The sequence below is a fragment of the Macadamia integrifolia genome, unplaced genomic scaffold (assembly GCF_013358625.1).
Source record: "Macadamia integrifolia cultivar HAES 741 unplaced genomic scaffold, SCU_Mint_v3 scaffold484, whole genome shotgun sequence".
Taxonomy (NCBI): domain Eukaryota; kingdom Viridiplantae; phylum Streptophyta; class Magnoliopsida; order Proteales; family Proteaceae; genus Macadamia; species Macadamia integrifolia.
This window is the reverse complement of record NW_024870464.1, coordinates 65,612-84,273: the sequence shown is the minus strand read 5'-3', so window position 1 is coordinate 84,273 and position 18,662 is coordinate 65,612. Positions and strand designations below refer to the sequence as shown.

Genomic DNA, 18,662 nt, shown 5'->3' with positions numbered 1-18,662 from the left:
AGCACATCACAGGGAAGAAGCAGCAATCCAACAATAACTCTTGTGTAGGGGAGAGAGAATAGAAACTTCTATGAGCAAGCTAGGGTTCAAAAATCCTAATCATGCAAGTAAGGAGAGAGAGAGAGAGAGTCTCCAAATACACAAAGAAGGAGGTGTTTCCACGTTTTTTTTTTTATTTTTTTTTTTATTTTTTTTTTTTTTTTTTATAGGTCCTACTCTACCTTGAACAAGTTTCAACAAATCCAAAAGGAAAATTTGTTGGAATTGGTAAAAGCTTTTCGACCAAAAATGTATCACACGCGAATCAATTGTTCCTATGATTCTTGGATAGAAAGAAATCACAAAAAGGTATGTTGCTGCCATTTTGATATGATTAAAGATCACCGAAGTAATGTCTAAACCCAATGATTCAAAGCAACGATAAAGGATCCATGAACAAGGAAACACCATTTTCAATGGTCTCAACAATTGGATCAAAATTATTCCATGGGATGGGGGAGGGGAAGTGTGTTAGGAGGCTTGAAGACCTTCTCGTAGCATTGGGCTTTTACACATCAGGAGCTAGCAAATCACCACAACCTAAGTCCCATTACCCAGTGAAAAATCATCCAAAATCCCCTTACATGGTGGAATCAAACCAGAGACCAAAGTAGGGCTCGATGAAACAGAAAGTATCATGGATCAAAGTCTATCCATGTCCTAAGGATATCCTAACTTGGAATGCTTCAATGATAAGTCTCTTGAAAAAGAACTTAAATTTAGAATGAATTTTAGATTTTCAGAAGAAAAGCCACCATTGTGAGTAGACAGATGAGCATAAGTACCAGTTTGAAATTCCAATAGAGTCAATAGTGTCAATTGAACTAAAAAATTAGCAGCTACTTTTGTGGTTAGCTTTCCTTCTTTTGATTGAGAGCACCGCCAAGTGTCATTATCAATTAAGATAAGAATTTTAAAGTTCTTATTAACAAAGCCATTGGAATGGAAAAGGATAAAAGGTAAATATTCCAAAAATTATTAAGGATAAAATCACTTACCCATTTATTGAGCTACGGTGAACGATAGAGTCAGGCAAGCTAGATTCCAAAATTGAAGGAAGCCAAGTACCAATCCAAAATAAAGTTTTGCATCTGTTCCCAATTTTTTTTTTGTTTATATACTATTTTTTTGAGTTTGAGAACAATGCTGGCAAATGTAAAGGAGAAGATTTTCCTTTACCCATAGAGGACAATTTTTCCAAAATACTCTCTTGATACCCACCCTCCTCCTCCGCACTCATCTGAAGCACCGCAGCAAATGGACTCATATTCACCGTGGCATTGGAGAAACTCGGTCCAAATGTAAAAAACCTTCATCAAAGTAAAACATAAAGGAGAAAGTTTTCCTTCACCCACCATCCTAGGGATCACAAATCTTTTTAGGATTTTAGTATGTTTTCCAAAATAGTCCCTGTGCCCACCGGAAGCACCAACGTTAATGGACTCCCATCCACTATTGCCTTGGGAAAACTCGGTCCAAATGTAAAGGTCTCCTTAATGGTCTAAAACATAGATTAAAAACACAATCCAAGGGCAGCCCAAACCTAAAGGCCCAGGCCCAGTTCAAAGGCAAGATGGGCCGTCTTCCAGCCACCTAGATTCAGCCGCTTTGGTTGTGCGTGTGACGCGGAGCAGAGAGGATGACCTTGACGTTGAGCTTGAAAAATGATCTCAACATGTATTGATCGTCTAGAACCTAAAACCCTAAACCCTAGAAGGTGCTTCTAGAGTCTTCGCTTCTCTAGAAGCAACTCTGCTACGAACCCTTGTTCTCTTTCTCACTCTTTCTCTATTTACATCCCTACCGTGGAACGCTCTCTGCCCTGCATAGCGACACGCTCATTCCCCACTGAAACTATATCATTTTTTAGCTTCTCATTTGCTCTTCTGAAGCACTAACAACCATGTATCGCGTGGCTGCCAACTTCGCTTCCAAAGCCCGGTTAGTGTTCGTTTCATTTCGTTTTTGCTTCTGGGTTTTGCTATTTTCTTACTACAGTTCTTCAGCATTACTAAAATTTTTCATTTCTGTTACTGGGTCTGCAGGATCGCTAGGAACAGTAGCCAGCAGGTGAGGATTTGTGTCTCACTCATTCGTTTTAGTAATTTTTCGGGATTATATATTTGTTCTTATTGGGGTTTATTCATTTCATGCTTTGGAGTAGTTTGGATTTTGATCTTCGCTCCTTGAATTTGTTTGGGTTTTGTTTTCAGATTGGTTGCAGGTTGAATTGGAACAGAAATTATGCTGCTAAAGATATTAAATTCGGTGTCGATGCTCGTGCTTTGATGCTTAAAGGTGTTGAAGAGCTCTCTAATGCTGTTGGTATAACCATGGGGCCCAAGGTAAAGGATTGTGGTTTGCTTCTGCATATGTTATTTTAGTTCTTGGTTGTGGTGCTGCTTGGATGTCTGTTAAATCCTTAACTCTAAACCATATATGGCCATCGTTCCTGCTATGGATAAGATTTCTGGCATTATTTTTCTCGGTTTTGAACGCACAACAATGGCACGATGGATAAGGATTGTACTAGTAGGCATTAAACTCCCATGGAGTTTGTCTTGGATTTATAGAACAAAGTTAAACGGTCAAAACGAATTATGTGGAACTAATTTATGGAAATTCAAACTCATTTAAAGTTAGTATTTTTGTTCATTGATGATCAATCCAGAAAATCACATTGCATGTGATACACTTGTGTTTTATCTTCCCGAGTCACACTAGGCATTGTTTAGTGTTTCTGGAGTTTCTAAGAGGATTTTTAGGTTCTGTGATCTCTGGGATTTTTATTTTTTTTGCAGCTAAATTATTTGAAATGAATAGTTACAGGATTTTGTTTGCCACTTCTTTTATATCCTTATTGCTTTAAGCTCTTAGTTTTTTGCCATCTGGCTTATATTGTTAAAAGGAATATTTTTAATTTTCTTAAAGGGACGCAATGTTGTAATTGAACAAAGTTTTGGTGCCCCGAAAGTGACAAAAGATGGTGTTACTGTGGCAAAGAGCATTGAGTTCAAGGATAGAGTTAAAAACGTGGGTGCAAGCCTTGTGAAGCAGGTAGCAAATGCAACAAATGATGTGGCAGGCGATGGTATGATTCAAAACTCAATTTTAGGGGTTCTCTTCATTGATAATTTGAGCAAGGAAGCAGATACTTCTTAGAATGGAACTGTTTTAATTAGCTTTGCATGCTTCTGCTTGAAGGTTTTTGGCTGCAATTTGCTGATTTTCTTTACATGAAATAGACTAAAGTGTATGAAGCCCTTGAAAGAATCCTTTTTTAACCACTTCCTTCCTCTGTCCTTTATCTTCTCTTCCATCATCCCTTTATAGGTAATAATTTTGTACGGAGGAATCTGTAGGCAAAGATTTTGCACCTGTTACTTAGTACTGGTTATGTTGGTCAACTTTTCTTTCTTCGATGAATCTGGTTCATCACCTAGCTAGCCCTGTTAATGACTGGGCCTAATGCAATGAATCTGTCATTTATGCAGGTACTACCTGTGCCACAGTCCTCACCCGTGCTATATTTACTGAAGGCTGCAAATCAGTTGCAGCTGGGATGAATGCAATGGACCTGCGCCGTGGAATCACAATGGCAGTTGATTCTGTTGTTACAAACCTCAAGAGCAGAGCAAGAATGATAAGCACGTCTGAAGAAATTGCACAGGTTCATTTCTTTTTCCTGCTTTGTTGCAATAGTTAGTAGTGAAGGGTAGTAAGGGATTCAAATGTTGTAGTAGAATGGTTATTCATTTACCAGGCAGCTGATTCCTTTCTGTTTGGAGAAAGGTTGGCACAATATCTGCAAATGGGGAGAGAGAGATTGGTGAGCTTATAGCGAAAGCTATGGAGAGAGTCGGGAAAGAAGGAGTCATCACCATAGCTGTAAGTTTCTTAATGCTTATTTCTTGTTTCTAATGTTTTCTTGCCTGGTGCTGTTGGAACCACTCACAAAGATGTTCGAGTGTATTGAATGCGTCTGTTTCTGCTTTGGTGCTCAGTGGATTTATTCTATGTTTTTTTTCCCCCTTGTCATTATCTGTTATTAAAGGATGGGGGAGAAATAAAGAGTAAAAGAAAGAAAGTGGGTGCTGTTTTCCTAGATAGCTGATGCGCTTTTTTCTTCCCGTGGAATTGCTTTTATTTCTACGGGTGCAGTCGTGATGTTGGAGTGCTATATTCCCATGGTTATGGATCTTGACTTGCTATCAAACTTTGCAGGATGGCAAAACTCTATATAATGAACTGGAAGTTGTTGAGGGAATGAAATTGGATAGGGGTTATATATCTCCCTATTTCATCACCAACCCGAAGAACCAAAAATGTGTAAGTCTCCTGTGATCTGATTGTGGATACTCCAAATTGTTCCACTATAACCATGAGTTTACTCCTGCGAATAATGTTTATTGTTTGTGAAATCAACCCTGGTTGTGCTCATTGGAAACCACCCGTATACTGAAACAAGACTTGTTCTAATCTGGTAACAGGAATTAGAAGATCCTCTCATCTTAATATATGATAAGAAAATTTCAAGCGTGAATGCTGTGGTTAAAGTGTTAGAGTTGGCTCTGAAGGTAAACGTTTCTTTTGGCTTTGATTGCATTCACTGTGGTTTGCTACAATATTCTTAGAGTATCCGCCCATTGTGTTATCTGTTTATTTGACAATTATTTTCTTGAGTGTTTCAGAGGCAAAGACCTTTGCTGATTGTTGCTGAAGACATAGAAAGTGATGCATTGGCCACTCTAATTTTAAATAAGCTCCGTGCTGGAATCAAGGTGTGGCTGCTTGAAAAAGAACATGGTACAGTTTACTGGTTTTGTGGATATAGCATTTATTAATTAATCTGATTTTGTAGGTCTGTGCCATTAAAGCTCCTGGTTTTGGAGAAAACAGGAAGGCCTGCTTGCAAGATCTTGCCATTCTCACCGGGGGTGAAGTATGTGGACTAAACTCATGGTGAATTTAGATTCCAGCTATGGCAAGAACTCTTTGTTGAGTCCCTTTGCTTCTATGTTGCAGGTCATAACAGAGGAGCTTGGCCTGAACCTTGAAAAGGTGGACGTGGATATGCTTGGCTCATGTAAAAAGGTGAGTTGACTCATCCGACTAACATGTGGAATTACTTTAATTGTATCATGTACTTACATGCAACCTATTTTTATTTCCCCTTGTTCGAAGCATCTGCAAGTTAGTTTGATATGGATTAAAGTGTATGTGGTTAACATATAGAATGTGCGAGTAAGGAGAAAGCAGCAATTCTCTCTTCCCCCTTTAATTTTGTTCTGAAAGGTGCCAGTTAGCGCAGCTGAAAGGGCAGTGGCTGGTTGTCACGTCATAGTGGGATCTAATCCCACCTTCACTTTTTTTTTCTTTTTTTCTTTTTTTTTGTGCATGCGCGTTTGTGTGGGGGGTGGTTGGGGCTGAGGTTCGTGTTGGAATTTTCAAAAGATAATACTCTTTCTAGATGTCGTCTTCTTGTTTCCATCTACTGTAATAGTCTTTTGCTTTGTGATTATTTTTTTTATTGCTAATTTGTAAGTGACTTTGTAGGTGACGGTATCCAAGGACGACACTGTTGTTCTGGACGGGGCTGGTGACAAGAAAGCCATTGAGGAAAGATGTGAACAGGTTTATTTCTTTTCTTACTTTAACTGAATTGTTTTCTTAGTGTGGTATCAAAAATGAAAATTTTTTTTCCTATCAAATTCCACTTTGATTTATATTCTGCTATTCTGACAGTTGAGGTCTGCAATTGAATCGAGCACTTCTGATTATGAGAAAGAGAAGCTGCAAGAAAGGCTGGCAAAGCTTTCTGGTGGTGTTGCAGTTTTGAAGGTCTGGTACCTGGCTCTTAGCTGTGCTTCATTCTCATTACTGATGCGTATTATGTGATTGTTTTCTCATGTTTTAAGTCTTATGACAGAACTTTAAGAAGTTTTTATTTGCAGATAGGAGGTGCTAGCGAAACTGAAGTTAGTGAGAAGAAGGATAGAGTTACCGATGCATTAAATGCCACCAAGGCTGCAGTGGAAGAGGGTATTGTACCAGGTAATCTTTTATTATATTGAAGTGTCCTGTCTGGTACTCTGGTAATCCATTTTCTTGGTGACTAATAAGAAAATGTGTTGTCCATCCACAGGTGGTGGAGTTGCACTTCTTTATGCATCTAAGGAACTAGATAAGTTGCAAATTTCCAACTTTGACCAAAAGATTGGTGTTCAGATTATTCAGAATGCCCTTAAGGTGCGAGACTTTGCTCATAAGCTCAGACTAGTAGACAAGTAACCATTATTTTACCGTTCTTAGAAAAGTGGATGAAACTTTAGTTGGAAGATAATTGATTAGGTAAATGAAACACTTGTTTGCAAAATTGCTTTCTGGTCAATATCTCATTGTAATTTTGAGTATTATCCAGGATGTTCATAATGATGTTAGCGGGCTTTACTATGGCTATGCAGACACCTGTTTACACAATTGCTTCCAATGCTGGGGTTGAGGGAGCTGTAGTTGTTGGCAAGCTATTGGAACAGGATAACCCTGATCTTGGATATGATGCTGCAAAAGGTTTGAAATCAGTTTCTTATGTTTTTGTAGCAATATATTTTGAAAGGAAATTTATGCAAGTTTGTTCATATTTATCACATTAGTGTGAAAAGTTTCTCCTCTTCTCTCTTTGAACAACCAGGTGAATATTTGGACATGGTGAAAGCTGGAATCATTGACCCACTGAAAGTTATCAGAACTGCATTGGTGGATGCTGCTAGGTACACGATTGTTAATGAAAACCCTGAAGAACCTTGGAACATTTTGTCATATCGCCTCCACGGTTCCTTCTTTTTTTTTTTTCCCCCTCTACTGACCTACTGAGTTGATGTGTGCAGTGTCTCTTCATTGATGACTACTACAGAAGCTGTGGTGGTTGAACTTCCAAAGGATGAGAAAGAAGTTCCAGCTATGGGTGGTGGAATGGGTGGAATGGGTGGAATGGATTATTGATGCCCTAAGCTACAATAATTTTGTTCAGCCCCATAAATTTGTGGATAGAAAACATAGGTGGTGGGTTCATTTTCCTGGGTATCTGTTCTTTTTCGCTCTGCACTCACCCTAACTTTTGTTGATAGGTTTTTCTTGTTAGAGGCACAAATTTCATGTAATCATAGTTGAGAGGGAGATCAAAGTTGTAGGAAGTTTTGTTCATGCCACCATTGAAATGAAGGACATTTCTTACTGTAACGGCATCTCTCATGATTTAATCAGACTTAGAATTTGGTTCTCAAAAAACAAGAGAAATAAGATTTAGATTTCTGGAGGCAGGCTTGAGCTGCGAATTGTCGTTGGAGTACTGGCTATTGGCCCTTCGAGTGTTTTTTTTTTTTTTTTTTTTTTTTTTTTTTTAGGGGGGTGGGGGGGACCATCTTCGACTAATGTTCTACCTCTGCATGTTGATTTGGCACAACAATTTATTTTGGGTACAACTAATGTTGTCGATCACAACTGGTAGTTTAGGCATCTTCCTACATACTTGGCCTGTGTTAAGGTTTTCCACCATAAACGTAGCCCAATTACAAGGGTTTTCTAAGAGGATTAGGGAGGTGACCTATTGGGACTAAGAATTGAATTTTATTTTTGCTCATCTTTTAAGCATGTTATTATGTAATTCTTTAATGCTAAGAAAAATTAACATTTTTTCTTTAATACTTTTATCGTTAAGTGTTATTTTATATGCTTACATAGGAATAGGTTATTTACGACCAAGATAATCCTAACCTCCACTTGATTCTTCACCCTATGAAGCAATAGATTGCATAAGCTTATCACTCTTTACCTGCCTAGGTGAATTCAACCCATATTACTTTGCCATTTATACCTAAGTTTCTTGATGTGAATCCACCAATCCTTATTTATGTCTGCCACTGATATAATTAATAACAATTTTGGGTGGGTTAACTGTTTCATACACAAAGAAAATTGTCCCATTAAATATTGATTACATAATGACAGGAAATACCTTTGGAGCATCCACTCAGGGATTTCTCATGGGATTTCTCATGGGTAGAAACAAACGAGGGATGATGGATGAGAGTCAGGAGATTTGGAGTGATTCAGAGGATCCTAGAGAATTAATTTCTAATTACATTACCATTTTGTGGTGTAATTCTCTCTCTTTTTTTTTTTTTTTTTTTTTTTTTTTGGGTGTGTAATTTTTTGTCCAACACTATTTTCTGTTTCATTTTCAAACCTAGTAATGAAGTGGTATTAGTAATCGTAGGATAACACATATGGTAATAACAAAATGAACTCAATTTTATAGTTTCAGGTTGAACACTGATGTGACTCACTTTCTCTCTCCTTAGTGAAGTTTTCTCTTTTCCTTATTAAAAAAAAATGGTTGATTAAATTTGAATTATATTTGGTGTGTTGCATCTGCGGTATGGTTTACTATTATGCGACGGAGTGCCGGTCCAAAGAGGAATCTTTTTTCGGCTTTGAAGATTGACTCCCCTTTCTTCAGAGAATTTTAAGTGACAATATATTTTCGTCATATATTATTTACTTCAAGCGACTGTTTAATATTTCCATCGTTAAAAACCAAACTTATGGACTCGATAATTCTATTGTAATTAGATGCGATGCCATTTTTAACGACAGAATGGCAAAGAAAATTAACCATTGTATATAATTCATTTGTTACGATAATTTGTTTTTGCCATGGAAACTTTCCCAAAAAAGAAACAAACAAATAAACTTCTTGTAGTGGAATGTTCCTCTGCATCCTAATATTATGCTGGTGAAGGGAGGCCCGGGTTCATTTGTTCGTTTGGATGGCTCTGGTTTTAAAGTTCCTTGCAGGTTTCTAATAAGATAGATCCGTCTTTTAAAATGACTTCTTCCAATTTGCTGACAGACAATCTCACTGCTACTTCCTTGTTGGATTCTACTAATAATATTGACTGTGGTATGAATGTAGAATTTCCAAGGACCTTGTTGTCGGGGTCTCCTACATTGCTAGGGAGACTCTATGTTCCTGAAGTTCCACTACTTTGTTTCCTTGGTGATGACCGGCAAGGAAGGTCGACCCAATCGGGTGAACTGACAGTTTCCTGAGGTATAGCCTTGTAGTTTATATACCAACATTGTTTTGATGGAAACGATGGTGGGTGGTACGCTTCCATCCTTGGCAGGGCGATTCATGGTCATACCTTGGTTTATTTATTTTGTATTGAATGAGTCTACATGACTCTTGACTAGATTTTCTCATTTTTTGAGTCAACTTGAACAACTCGCTTGAGTCAAAACCTAGTTTTTCAACATGAGTGGCACATCAAAAGGTTGTTAATGTTGAAGTCCAACGCATATTTATAGGAATTCTTCAACCGCTTTGCTGTTTCCAAACTAATCCAACAGAAAATAGGAGAACTTCTTGCGTTGGTCCTGGAGGTGTTCATTTTGTCATCTAGATTATCATAAGATCCCCCACCACCCCATTAGATTAGATGATAAATCACGTTTGACCAATCCGTCAAACAAAGAGGAGAAAGTTACTGGGAGTGATTCATTTCGGTATATTGTGATTTGTGAAAACCATGATGGGAATTCAGAATGTTTAGAACATGAATAGTGATATGGTGACCTAGCAATATAAGATGAAGGGAAAAAGGATCAAAAGGGCATTTATGAAAATACCCGGAGTGTATGCATTGTTATAGGAATTGTCCTTATTTCACCATCAATTAAGTAGGGCCGGTGAACTATCAAGGTCCCCTGAAGTGGTTTTTATAGATAATATTTCATACACCATGTATGGAAATGAGCACTTATCATATGGAAGATAATTGAACGACATGTCAAAAAACTCTGAATAATAAGATGAGTTTAAAATGGAAGAATTTATCTTGTTTTTTAAGTGAATATTCTATTAAGAGTGCTTTTGATATGCATTTAACTAATTCATAAGTAATATGCCATGGCTGCCTTCTTGCCGGTGGTGCTCTAATTCTCATCTTATTGGCTTGGAAGATGAAGTGTCGAGATTAGTTGGTTAGGATTTGTGGAACCCTACCTAGAATCAACTTGGCTGCCCTTCCACTTGGTAATGGGCTTCCTTGCTGTTGTCTTATAAACTTATGTGGGTTTTGGAGTTATTGGACATGCTAACATGTCCTTGTTTCTTGTTGCCCATATAGGCCTGAGATGTAGTCCTTAATGCGCATTTGTTACCCATCTAGGGGTTTTCAATTTTTCTTTCGGGGCGTATTTTCCCTTCCCCTTCTTTTAATGCATTTATAATTCACCAGAGAGAAAAAAAAACAAAAAAAAACAAAAAAAAACAAAACAAAACATAGGAGACTGCTTAACACATAGGAAAATCCATATACATAAAGCCATCAGATTTGACATGCAACCTTCTATCTTGGTAATTCCCCGATTCTGGATAGTATTGAGAGCCATCAAGAAAATCATATTAACCACAACCAATATGATTGGACCCCAACTCATTCATCATTGGCCATTGAATTTAATACAAAGCTAAGCAGGAAACAAAAACCACTCAGTTTCTGTATTACACTCCTGCTGGCCGGCCATAAGTATCGGTCACAGTTAAGAATTTACAAGTAGTTAGTGGTGAGAACCCTGCTTGTCAGTCTCTATCATGCTCCGGTTAAGTTGACGACCTCCAATATCCACAGCAAACTCTAAAGAAGAATTCAGAATTCAATTAGTTGAAGCAAAGTTCAGAGTCCAGACTCCCCAGAAGAGACTCGGAGGGGCATAATCTAGAAATAATAAAGCTCGCCTTCAGGAACATCACAAGATAATCATTTTGATGGCACAACTTACTGGAACAAATTCTGCCATTCATTTGCCTTTCCGACGCTTAATACTGGCACAGTCAGGGCAATACCACTTCCCTTTGGGGGGTTCTTTTAGTCCTACACAGCCATAATGGAACCATTCTATCTTGCACTGTTGAAAGTAACAGAAAACCAAAATTAAAACAGAGAAAAATCAAACGGAAACCAACCCCCCCAAAAAAAAAGGGAAGAAAAGTCACACATACATCTGGGTTATCACATGCAATCATCTCCCCAAAGAAGATTTGGTTGCAGTAACAGTATGTTGGTTCATTTGGATCTACTGGCAAGTCTAAATCCATGCTTGGTGCATTTCCTGCTGCTGCTACCGCTGCAGCTGAGCGTGTTCTGCAGAGATAAAAGGTCAAAATTATATACCTTACTAATTGTCAAGCAAAACAGGGCAGAGGAAAATAAAGAACTTTCAGACAGGTAGCACCCAAGTGCAACATGAAATCAATGGAAAAGTGCATTTGCAGTCATGGGTTTCAAATAAATGGAGCAATAAGCTGCTATAACCAAATTCAACATAAAAATAAATCATGATGTTGAGAAAAATATTACTTTGTGTTCAAGTTACTTACTATTGAAAAATGGCAAGTCTATTATTGCAAATATATTCACGATAATCATAACCAAGTGTTTTGACAAAATAAAGCAATTCACAACATTCTAGATCTAATACCTCTCTCCATGATTCTCAGCTACAATGAATTTAATTCAGGTGTTCGCAAGATGACCATATGGCGCAGCAATAGCAGCATCCAGCATAGTGCATTCAAAAAGCATATTGAAGAATTGTACCTCAAAATAAATGATACTCAACATTAAGAAAAATGTTCCTGTCAACAACGACTGCATGCATAAACGGCATGAATACAAAATAGGAAAGATAGATTGATACTTCTTACGGCCTCCTTTGCTACTTTCACTTCCTCTTCCAGATTTAACATTAGTGCCAGGATTCAGAGCAGCCACTGCGCCAGCACTAGCAAGATCTTTTTCTGTTACATAACCACACAAATAAGGGAAGGTGGGTTGTTTCTTTTGTCACAGGCAAAAACATCAAGCCAGGCACTATCACCAGCTGAATGAATATTGAACTACCTCTTCTGAGCTCTTCATCAAGTCTCTTCATGTATTGATCAAGTTGCTGAACATGTGCATCCACCTGGAGCATGATACAAATCCCAGTCAACACAGCAAATTAAGGGAGAGTATCAATAACTTTCCACAAATAGAAGGAATAATTCTGCAAGAAGAAGAAACAGGAGAAATTAATATGCTCAGCAAATGCCAAACAAGAGAACCAAGAGATAGTTCTGACTCTCCCAACAAAATTCCCATCAAGCTCTAGACAAGTGAAAACCAGAAATTCAATTTTTAGGTCAAGAGAATCAGTAGTCTAAAAGTCTAAATAGCCTGACAACTGAAAAATAACCAATTTGACACACCTATGTCGCACAGAAGGGACCCTATAGCAGAACAATGACACTGCAGCCAATGCATAGGTTTTTTTTTACCTTTTATTGAGAAAGGAAAATATGATACAGGATAGAATAAAACAAAATAGTACAACAACAATAACGGCCAAAGGCCAGCAGGTTACAGAAAAACTATTCCATAGGATAGGAGCCCACATAAATAGTCTGTCTACCCACTCCTCTACCCGCTTATCAGCAATGAAGTTAGCAACCTCAATCTTCAGGAGATAGAAAAGTTCCCTGAAAGGAAAAATCTCTGGCCTTTCTTGATGAGAAGCAAAAATCTCCAACCCCAAGATCCAACTGAAGACAATGAATCGTAATATTCATCCAACCATTATCCAACAAAAGCTTGGCACATCATCATGACCTCTAAATATACCTCCAATGCCTACAAAGCCCAAATAACCAAGAAAATAGCCATCCATATAAAGCTTTATGGAGGTAGGAGGTGGGGGAATCCATGCATGCTGGACAAGAAGACGGGGGAGCAGAAGAGTTCCAAATATTTCAAGAAATCGTCTAGAAGAACTCATGGAAGGAAGGCATCAATTGTCATAGCCCATCTTCCGTTCTCAAAGTGGTGATCTCTACAACCCCCTCAAACGATCTCACCCAACCCAAATTCCAAATTGTTCAAATGGTCACCAAAAAAACAAACCGCCACATTAGCTTTCTTTTCTTGGGAAGGCGAATGGACAGCCAAAAAACATCAGGTCCCGAATAACATCATGAAGGTTCCAGGATAGACCAAAAAGAGACATACAATGGGCCCAGACAGCCCAACAGAATTCAATACAGATTCCCCATTTAACACACATAGGAGGCAAACCTGAGGGAAAATAAAACTTCCTTCACTCTCCTCTAAAGCCTATCACAAGCAATTTACCTTTTGATGACTCACCTCCAAGCTAGAGTATTTTGTACTTCGGTGGAGCTCAAATTTTCCAAACCAATTTCAAGGTATATGCTGGTTTTGGTGGGGAGAGAAATGCCATGCAGTAATACCTTGTAGAGAAGCATCTATCACAGAATAGGGTCCAGATATCAGACTGATAAGAAGGAATAAAACATCTGAAAAACAGTGTCTCAACCTCGTTTCTAACCACACACTGCCTAATGGTCCTATTCTTCACCCTAAGAGGAGTATACGTCCTAGGGAATCCCGCAGATCTAATATGATCCAGAAATGAGGGGAGGAGCCTCTAAATCCTCTTCCAGGGACACGCAAGGATAATCCTATGGATCATCCCTGAGTCCCAACCATCCTCACCAATACCATACTTAAGAGGCAAGGCAATAATGTCATAAGGTCCCCACCTCCAACGAAACCTCCAGAGCAGCCAATGTATAGTTTACCTTCATTCTTTACATAAATAGAGAGCCCACAATCCCCCCCCCCCAAATATGGAAGGCAAGATGTTTTCTAGAGGAAAGAGAACAGGGGAAACACAATTCAGCTGCAAATTAACCATGTCATGGTCCAACTACAACAAAATGTTGTTGAAATTGTTGTTTACAATGTCAAATTTAACCCCATAGTCCATAGAATTCCTAAGAATGTATGCCTGAAAATGGATAAAGCACTCATCAGATCCACATTTTTCTCGAAGTTGCAGCTCTTATCCTTGAAAGTACACCGGTTGCATTAGTTTCAAGTAAAACACATGAAGCAAAGGGTTCATCTAAATATCTGTCTGTAGTGTCGGAAATGAGATCTTGTTGGACAGGTGGAGTCCATATGAATATGGCCAGAAGGACAGTATAAAATCCCCACAAGCAACTGAATAAATCATTCTTAAGAGTTAGAATCACCCACCATGAACAGGTTAGGGCGTGTTTGATTGCTTGATTTTATAGAGACAATATCTTTTAAGAATGTCACTCCAGAGAATATGGTTCCCTAAAGTTGTATTCTTGAAAAAATAACTGTTTGGTTACTACGGATTGTGTATGTTGATTCTCTCAGAATAACTGTTTGGTTACCATGATTCTGTCTTTGGGATCATCCTTTTTGTTTGATCATTCTTTTTCCCTACAATAAATTATGATATCTCTTTTTGTTTGATCATCCATTTTATAACCAATATAAATCAAAACCAGTTGAATCTGTACAAACAATTAACATATTGTGACCACCAGCTCATATTAGCAAAAGACGCAAACAAAAATGAAGAACATAACCTAATGCAACTCCCTTGAATCTCTCCAGGAAACAAAATTTTTTTCTCGGCAGATCATAAACCATAAAAATATTAAGAGGGATCCTTCATTCGCTGATCAAACGGATTATACAATAATTAACGAATAACAGATTAAGAAAGAAGAAAAGAAATAAAATACAAGAGATCAAACCATCGATACCCTAATTTTTTTTATCTAACTATTGGCAGTGATTTCCCCTACCACCGCTGGCGGAAAAATCGATTTCACTGGTGGCATTGCTGGAAATCTGGTAGACAAGTTCCCAAGAGGTAATTCTTCGCTCTAAAATTCATCAAGTCCTTCGTCAAATTTGAGAGCGTAACTCAATGGATCATACCTGAAATCAGCCGAGTGTCTACGACCTCTTCCCATCCAAGAGATGAGATTCTGGAATTTTTCTTTGAATTCTAGGAAGTCGTGAGCTCTAGATCTCAGCCATGAAGATGAAGATCTGACGAGCCTCGGACAGTCTTAGTCTCCAAGTTGTTCATGGTGACCATTGCCGAAGCAAGGACAAGACAGAGAAGCTGCGGGAGAGTTTCTCAGCTGGTTGTTGGGGTCAGACATTTTTCACAGATTTTTGGGAGTGATTCTATCCTTTTATATGAGGATAAGAATCGGCTGATTCTTTCGTGAGATCTCCTCAATAGGTGATCTCACAAAATAATCACTTTATGTATAAAAAGCCTTGTCAGAAGAATCACTTGACTTTTTTAAAAATTACACTCATTAGCAACCAAACACCCAGAAAATTCCAGAATCACGATTCTTTCGAATTACATTCCAAAGAGTCGTGCAATCAAACACGCTCTTAGACATCCCTAGGATGACCACTTCATAGAAAAAGAAAATTTAATAGACTGGATTCTCAGCAATTTCACAGTGATATTTCAGGTTCTACTAATAAATCAATATAAATTATCAAACTAAACAACAAATATAAAATGACACTGAAAAGGGGGATCAAAGGAATTGCATTAAATATAATGAATACTGAGAAATGTGCAGTGCAGTAGTGTGAGGCCAATGAAATTGATTGAAGGTGAAATTGTTAAATGAGATCATAGAGTTGCAATGTGATGTACCAAGTCATAGGCTTGGGTTGCAAGTGCAACCTTTTCATCAGCAATCCTGATGCAGTGCTTTTGCTCGTCAAGGGCATCATCTGAGAATCTAATAAGTGAAGTATCCGGTGCTATATTTCCAGACTGAACTCCTCTTTTAATGTCCTCTATTTCTTGTTCACAATGTAATTCATTTTGGTGCTGGCTTTCTGTTCAAGTTAGCAAGAAAAAACAGTTTTCCTAACAAATAAGATCCAAAAGAATAAAGAAAAAAATAGCAAGCTATAAAAACTTACATAAAGCATGAATCTTTCAAAGCTGATGTATCCAAATGCAAAATATAGTGCAGGTTTTAATGTTTTATAGACATATGCTGATGCAATTGGTGATACACTGGCAAATTTGTTCATTTGTGGCTTTAAAATGCTAGAAAGAGACCAGATTAACCTTCCTAAAATCCAGAGGGACAAAAATTTTAGAGGAAACCATGATTTTTTAGAGTAGAAGGAATGCTATATTTGAAGATCTTCTGAATATAGCATGGTGCAAACGACTTCCAGATTCAGAAGAACTAACAATGGTAATAAGAACACCAACAATTAAAAAAGGTTCAGTTAGCTTACTTAATATAGAACATACCTTGCAAACTTTTATCCAAATCACGCATCAATGAATATTTTCTCTGCAATATAGTAGGCAACGATTCTAGGCCTGAACAAATAACAGTTTACTGTATCAAAAAGGCCTGTCATTACATAGCGCTCATAATTGTCAATTTGTCATCAATTCGAACTCAAATAAATGAAATGATCTGATAATACTGGACCTTATCATACATCAACTTATATAATGAATCCTATCAGGAAAATATTGCACAGTTCATTGGAATAAACAAAGGAAAAATGTCAAAACTATTTTATAAACCTGCATGATTAATGCATTTGTCTATAAATCATCAAACCCACTTCTCATTTGTCTATAAATCACCAAACCCACTTCTCCCATGATCCCATCCCACCCCATAAAACGAAAAAAGGAACATTAGAGACATCAATATGGTACAAAAGAAAGGAAGTATAAAGTTTAATATGGGAATGGGAATAATTTCTAAACAATCCGAATCAAGCTATACAAACTCAAATATCACCAACATGCCATAGCACTAATGTACTATCAGTGAAACACAAACACATAGTTTGGAATAAACAAGTTACCAGTAAAGATACCCTAACTGTTCAGTGCACCTTCATATAAGTAGTTAAACTTGGAATCAACAATTTGGTCCTCAATGCTTTCTGTGTTCACAAATTTATCATTCCTAGATTCATCAAATTTGTTAAGAAGCTGTCCTGAGAATCAAGTTTAAAGTTTTTTTTTTTTAACCAAAAGTTTGAAGTTATTTCGGTATTTAACTGCTTCACAAGTGAGTCTGATTGTGCTACATAACTTAAATGTATGCCTTTTCATCTGAAACAAACTTTCTTCTATATAGATTCACTAATAAGCTTAAATCTACTTGCCTATATCTCATACGACCAAAAAAAAAATATCAAAACAAAAAAGGAAGAAGAAATAAATATTTGAAAAACACTTCTTGCCAACGCAGCAACTGAAACAACAGTAAATCAAAGCATGGATCTCTGGTTTCCAGACGTCTTATCGGAGAAACCAATTTACAGTTCCATTTCTCTTAATTAAAAGAACTGCAAATCGGCTGCACAGCTATCTCTGTAAATTCTAAATGTTATAGATATTATAGAACAATTGATCGAAAACAAAAATAATATAATCATTTTATTTTAAATAATTGTTCACGCCGATCAAAAGGTAACCGAATCGCATTACGGAATGGGGACTTACTGGCTCGGAAATCTTCAAGGAATGACATTGGAAGGAAAGATAGGGTTTGATCCTCGCTTGCAAGAGCAAGTACGAGTGAAATGTTGCAGCGTTCTTCACCAAAAAATACGATTTGCTGATAAGTTCTGTCTTCCCGCCACAAATTTTCCGAACCCTAGATTCGGCGTTTTCTCTGGAAGAGGGTGGAGTGGATAACCGCACCCACGGGTGACGCACCTGATTAGCTAAATGTAGGGGTGTTTCCGTAATAATGCTCGCCACCTTTATTTCTTAACTGTTCGGTACTTTCTTGTCGGTGAATCCGGTGCCTAGCCCTAAGGCTGTGTTAGCAGTCGAGAGAAAGAAAAATATACAAAAGTTATACTATTTTTTTTATTTAAGAAATTCTGTTAAGATTTTTTTTTTATTTCCAAGTTCACTTTAGGAATGATCAAGTTTTCTTGTGCTGCCGCTGCTGCCATAAAATAAAATTCTTACCTAAAATACAAGAAAGCAAAAAAAAAAAAAAAAAAAACTTTTATTTTCTTTTATTTTATTGGTAATACATCAATTTTTTTTTTTTCTTTTCATTTCATTCTATTTTCATTCTTTTCTTTTCTTCATTTTTCTATGTTATTTTTTCTTTTCCCTTTTTTTTTTTCCCTTCTCTTGGCTACCAAACACAGCCTAAGGTGTCACTTTTGAACTAGAACCGGATCCATCCTAAATCGTTCTGTCTATTATGAAATGGTACTAGGACCTAATTTTGACACCAAATGGGATGAGGTAATTCTATGACTGGACTCTAGTACTAAAATACCGGTTAGGTATCGAATAGAACTGAAACTGCTAGCACCGTTTTAAAGGATATATTCCATGTTATCATCTTCAAGAATTCCAGGTATACTTTGATGTATTTGGTTGATATTTTCTTCGGTGAAAGTTTCAATTGATGGGTCTTTAGCTCTATTACAATAAAGTTGTTTCAAAGCTTATTTATTATGTTATCATTAATTCTTATTTGTTATTTTTTAAAAGCGCAAACGTGATCTTAGAAATTCACTATGGTTATGTATTTTAATTAATTTGCTTTCTAAAGTAAGGGACACCTTTGGCACCGTTGGGAACCATTGAAGTGCTTCTCCCTTTTCTATGGTGCCTAAAATCATTTA

At 37.3% G+C, this 18,662-nt stretch overlaps 2 protein-coding genes across 4 annotated transcripts; one reads left to right on the top strand and one right to left on the bottom strand.

Moving 5' to 3' along the window:
- Positions 1–1,688: 1,688 nt before the first annotated feature.
- On the top strand, positions 1,689–7,373 carry LOC122068928 (chaperonin CPN60-2, mitochondrial-like). Its single transcript, XM_042632832.1, has 18 exons — positions 1,689–1,980; positions 2,085–2,109; positions 2,253–2,384; positions 2,971–3,130; positions 3,534–3,709; positions 3,832–3,927; positions 4,264–4,368; positions 4,530–4,616; positions 4,731–4,820; positions 4,901–4,981; positions 5,065–5,133; positions 5,596–5,673; positions 5,785–5,880; positions 5,994–6,093; positions 6,185–6,288; positions 6,504–6,609; positions 6,731–6,809; positions 6,927–7,373. Exons 1-18 carry the CDS (start codon positions 1,943–1,945, stop codon positions 7,039–7,041), a joined length of 1,737 nt encoding a protein of 578 aa, XP_042488766.1. The 5' UTR covers positions 1,689–1,942; the 3' UTR covers positions 7,042–7,373.
- Positions 7,374–10,393: 3,020 nt separating this feature from the next.
- LOC122068933 (PHD finger protein ING1-like) lies at positions 10,394–17,741 on the bottom strand. 3 transcript variants are annotated; one of them, XM_042632838.1, is made up of 8 exons: positions 17,512–17,741; positions 16,291–16,396; positions 15,673–15,860; positions 12,006–12,069; positions 11,803–11,902; positions 11,105–11,246; positions 10,885–11,010; positions 10,394–10,739 (listed from the first exon to the last, which is right to left on the bottom strand). In XM_042632838.1, the coding sequence occupies exons 2-7, from the start codon at positions 16,316–16,318 to the stop codon at positions 10,903–10,905; spliced, it is 630 nt and encodes a 209-aa protein (XP_042488772.1). In that variant the 5' UTR covers positions 16,319–16,396; positions 17,512–17,741; the 3' UTR covers positions 10,394–10,739; positions 10,885–10,902. The 3 variants fall into 3 exon arrangements, with proteins under 3 accessions (XP_042488772.1, XP_042488774.1, XP_042488771.1); XM_042632840.1 differs by having other exon boundaries at positions 16,291–16,381; XM_042632837.1 differs by having other exon boundaries at positions 16,291–16,362; positions 17,512–17,740.
- Positions 17,742–18,662: the final 921 nt, after the last annotated feature.

Excerpts from the sequence above, each read along its gene's own strand:
- LOC122068933 (XM_042632837.1), bottom strand. The coding sequence starts at position 17,539 with ATGTCATTCCTTGAAGATTTCCGAGCCA. Across the intron at positions 16,363-17,511 it reads CCTTGAAGATTTCCGAGCCA|GCCTAGAATCGTTGCCTACT; the intron begins GTAAGTCCCCAT and ends TTATTTGTTCAG. Across the intron at positions 15,861-16,290 it reads TTTGGATAAAAGTTTGCAAG|AAAGCCAGCACCAAAATGAA; the intron begins GTATGTTCTATA and ends TAACTTGAACAG.
- LOC122068928 (XM_042632832.1), top strand. The coding sequence starts at position 1,943 with ATGTATCGCGTGGCTGCCAACTTCGCTTCCAAAGCCCG. Across the intron at positions 3,131-3,533 it reads AAATGATGTGGCAGGCGATG|GTACTACCTGTGCCACAGTC; the intron begins GTATGATTCAAA and ends TCATTTATGCAG. Across the intron at positions 6,810-6,926 it reads GCATTGGTGGATGCTGCTAG|TGTCTCTTCATTGATGACTA; the intron begins GTACACGATTGT and ends TGATGTGTGCAG.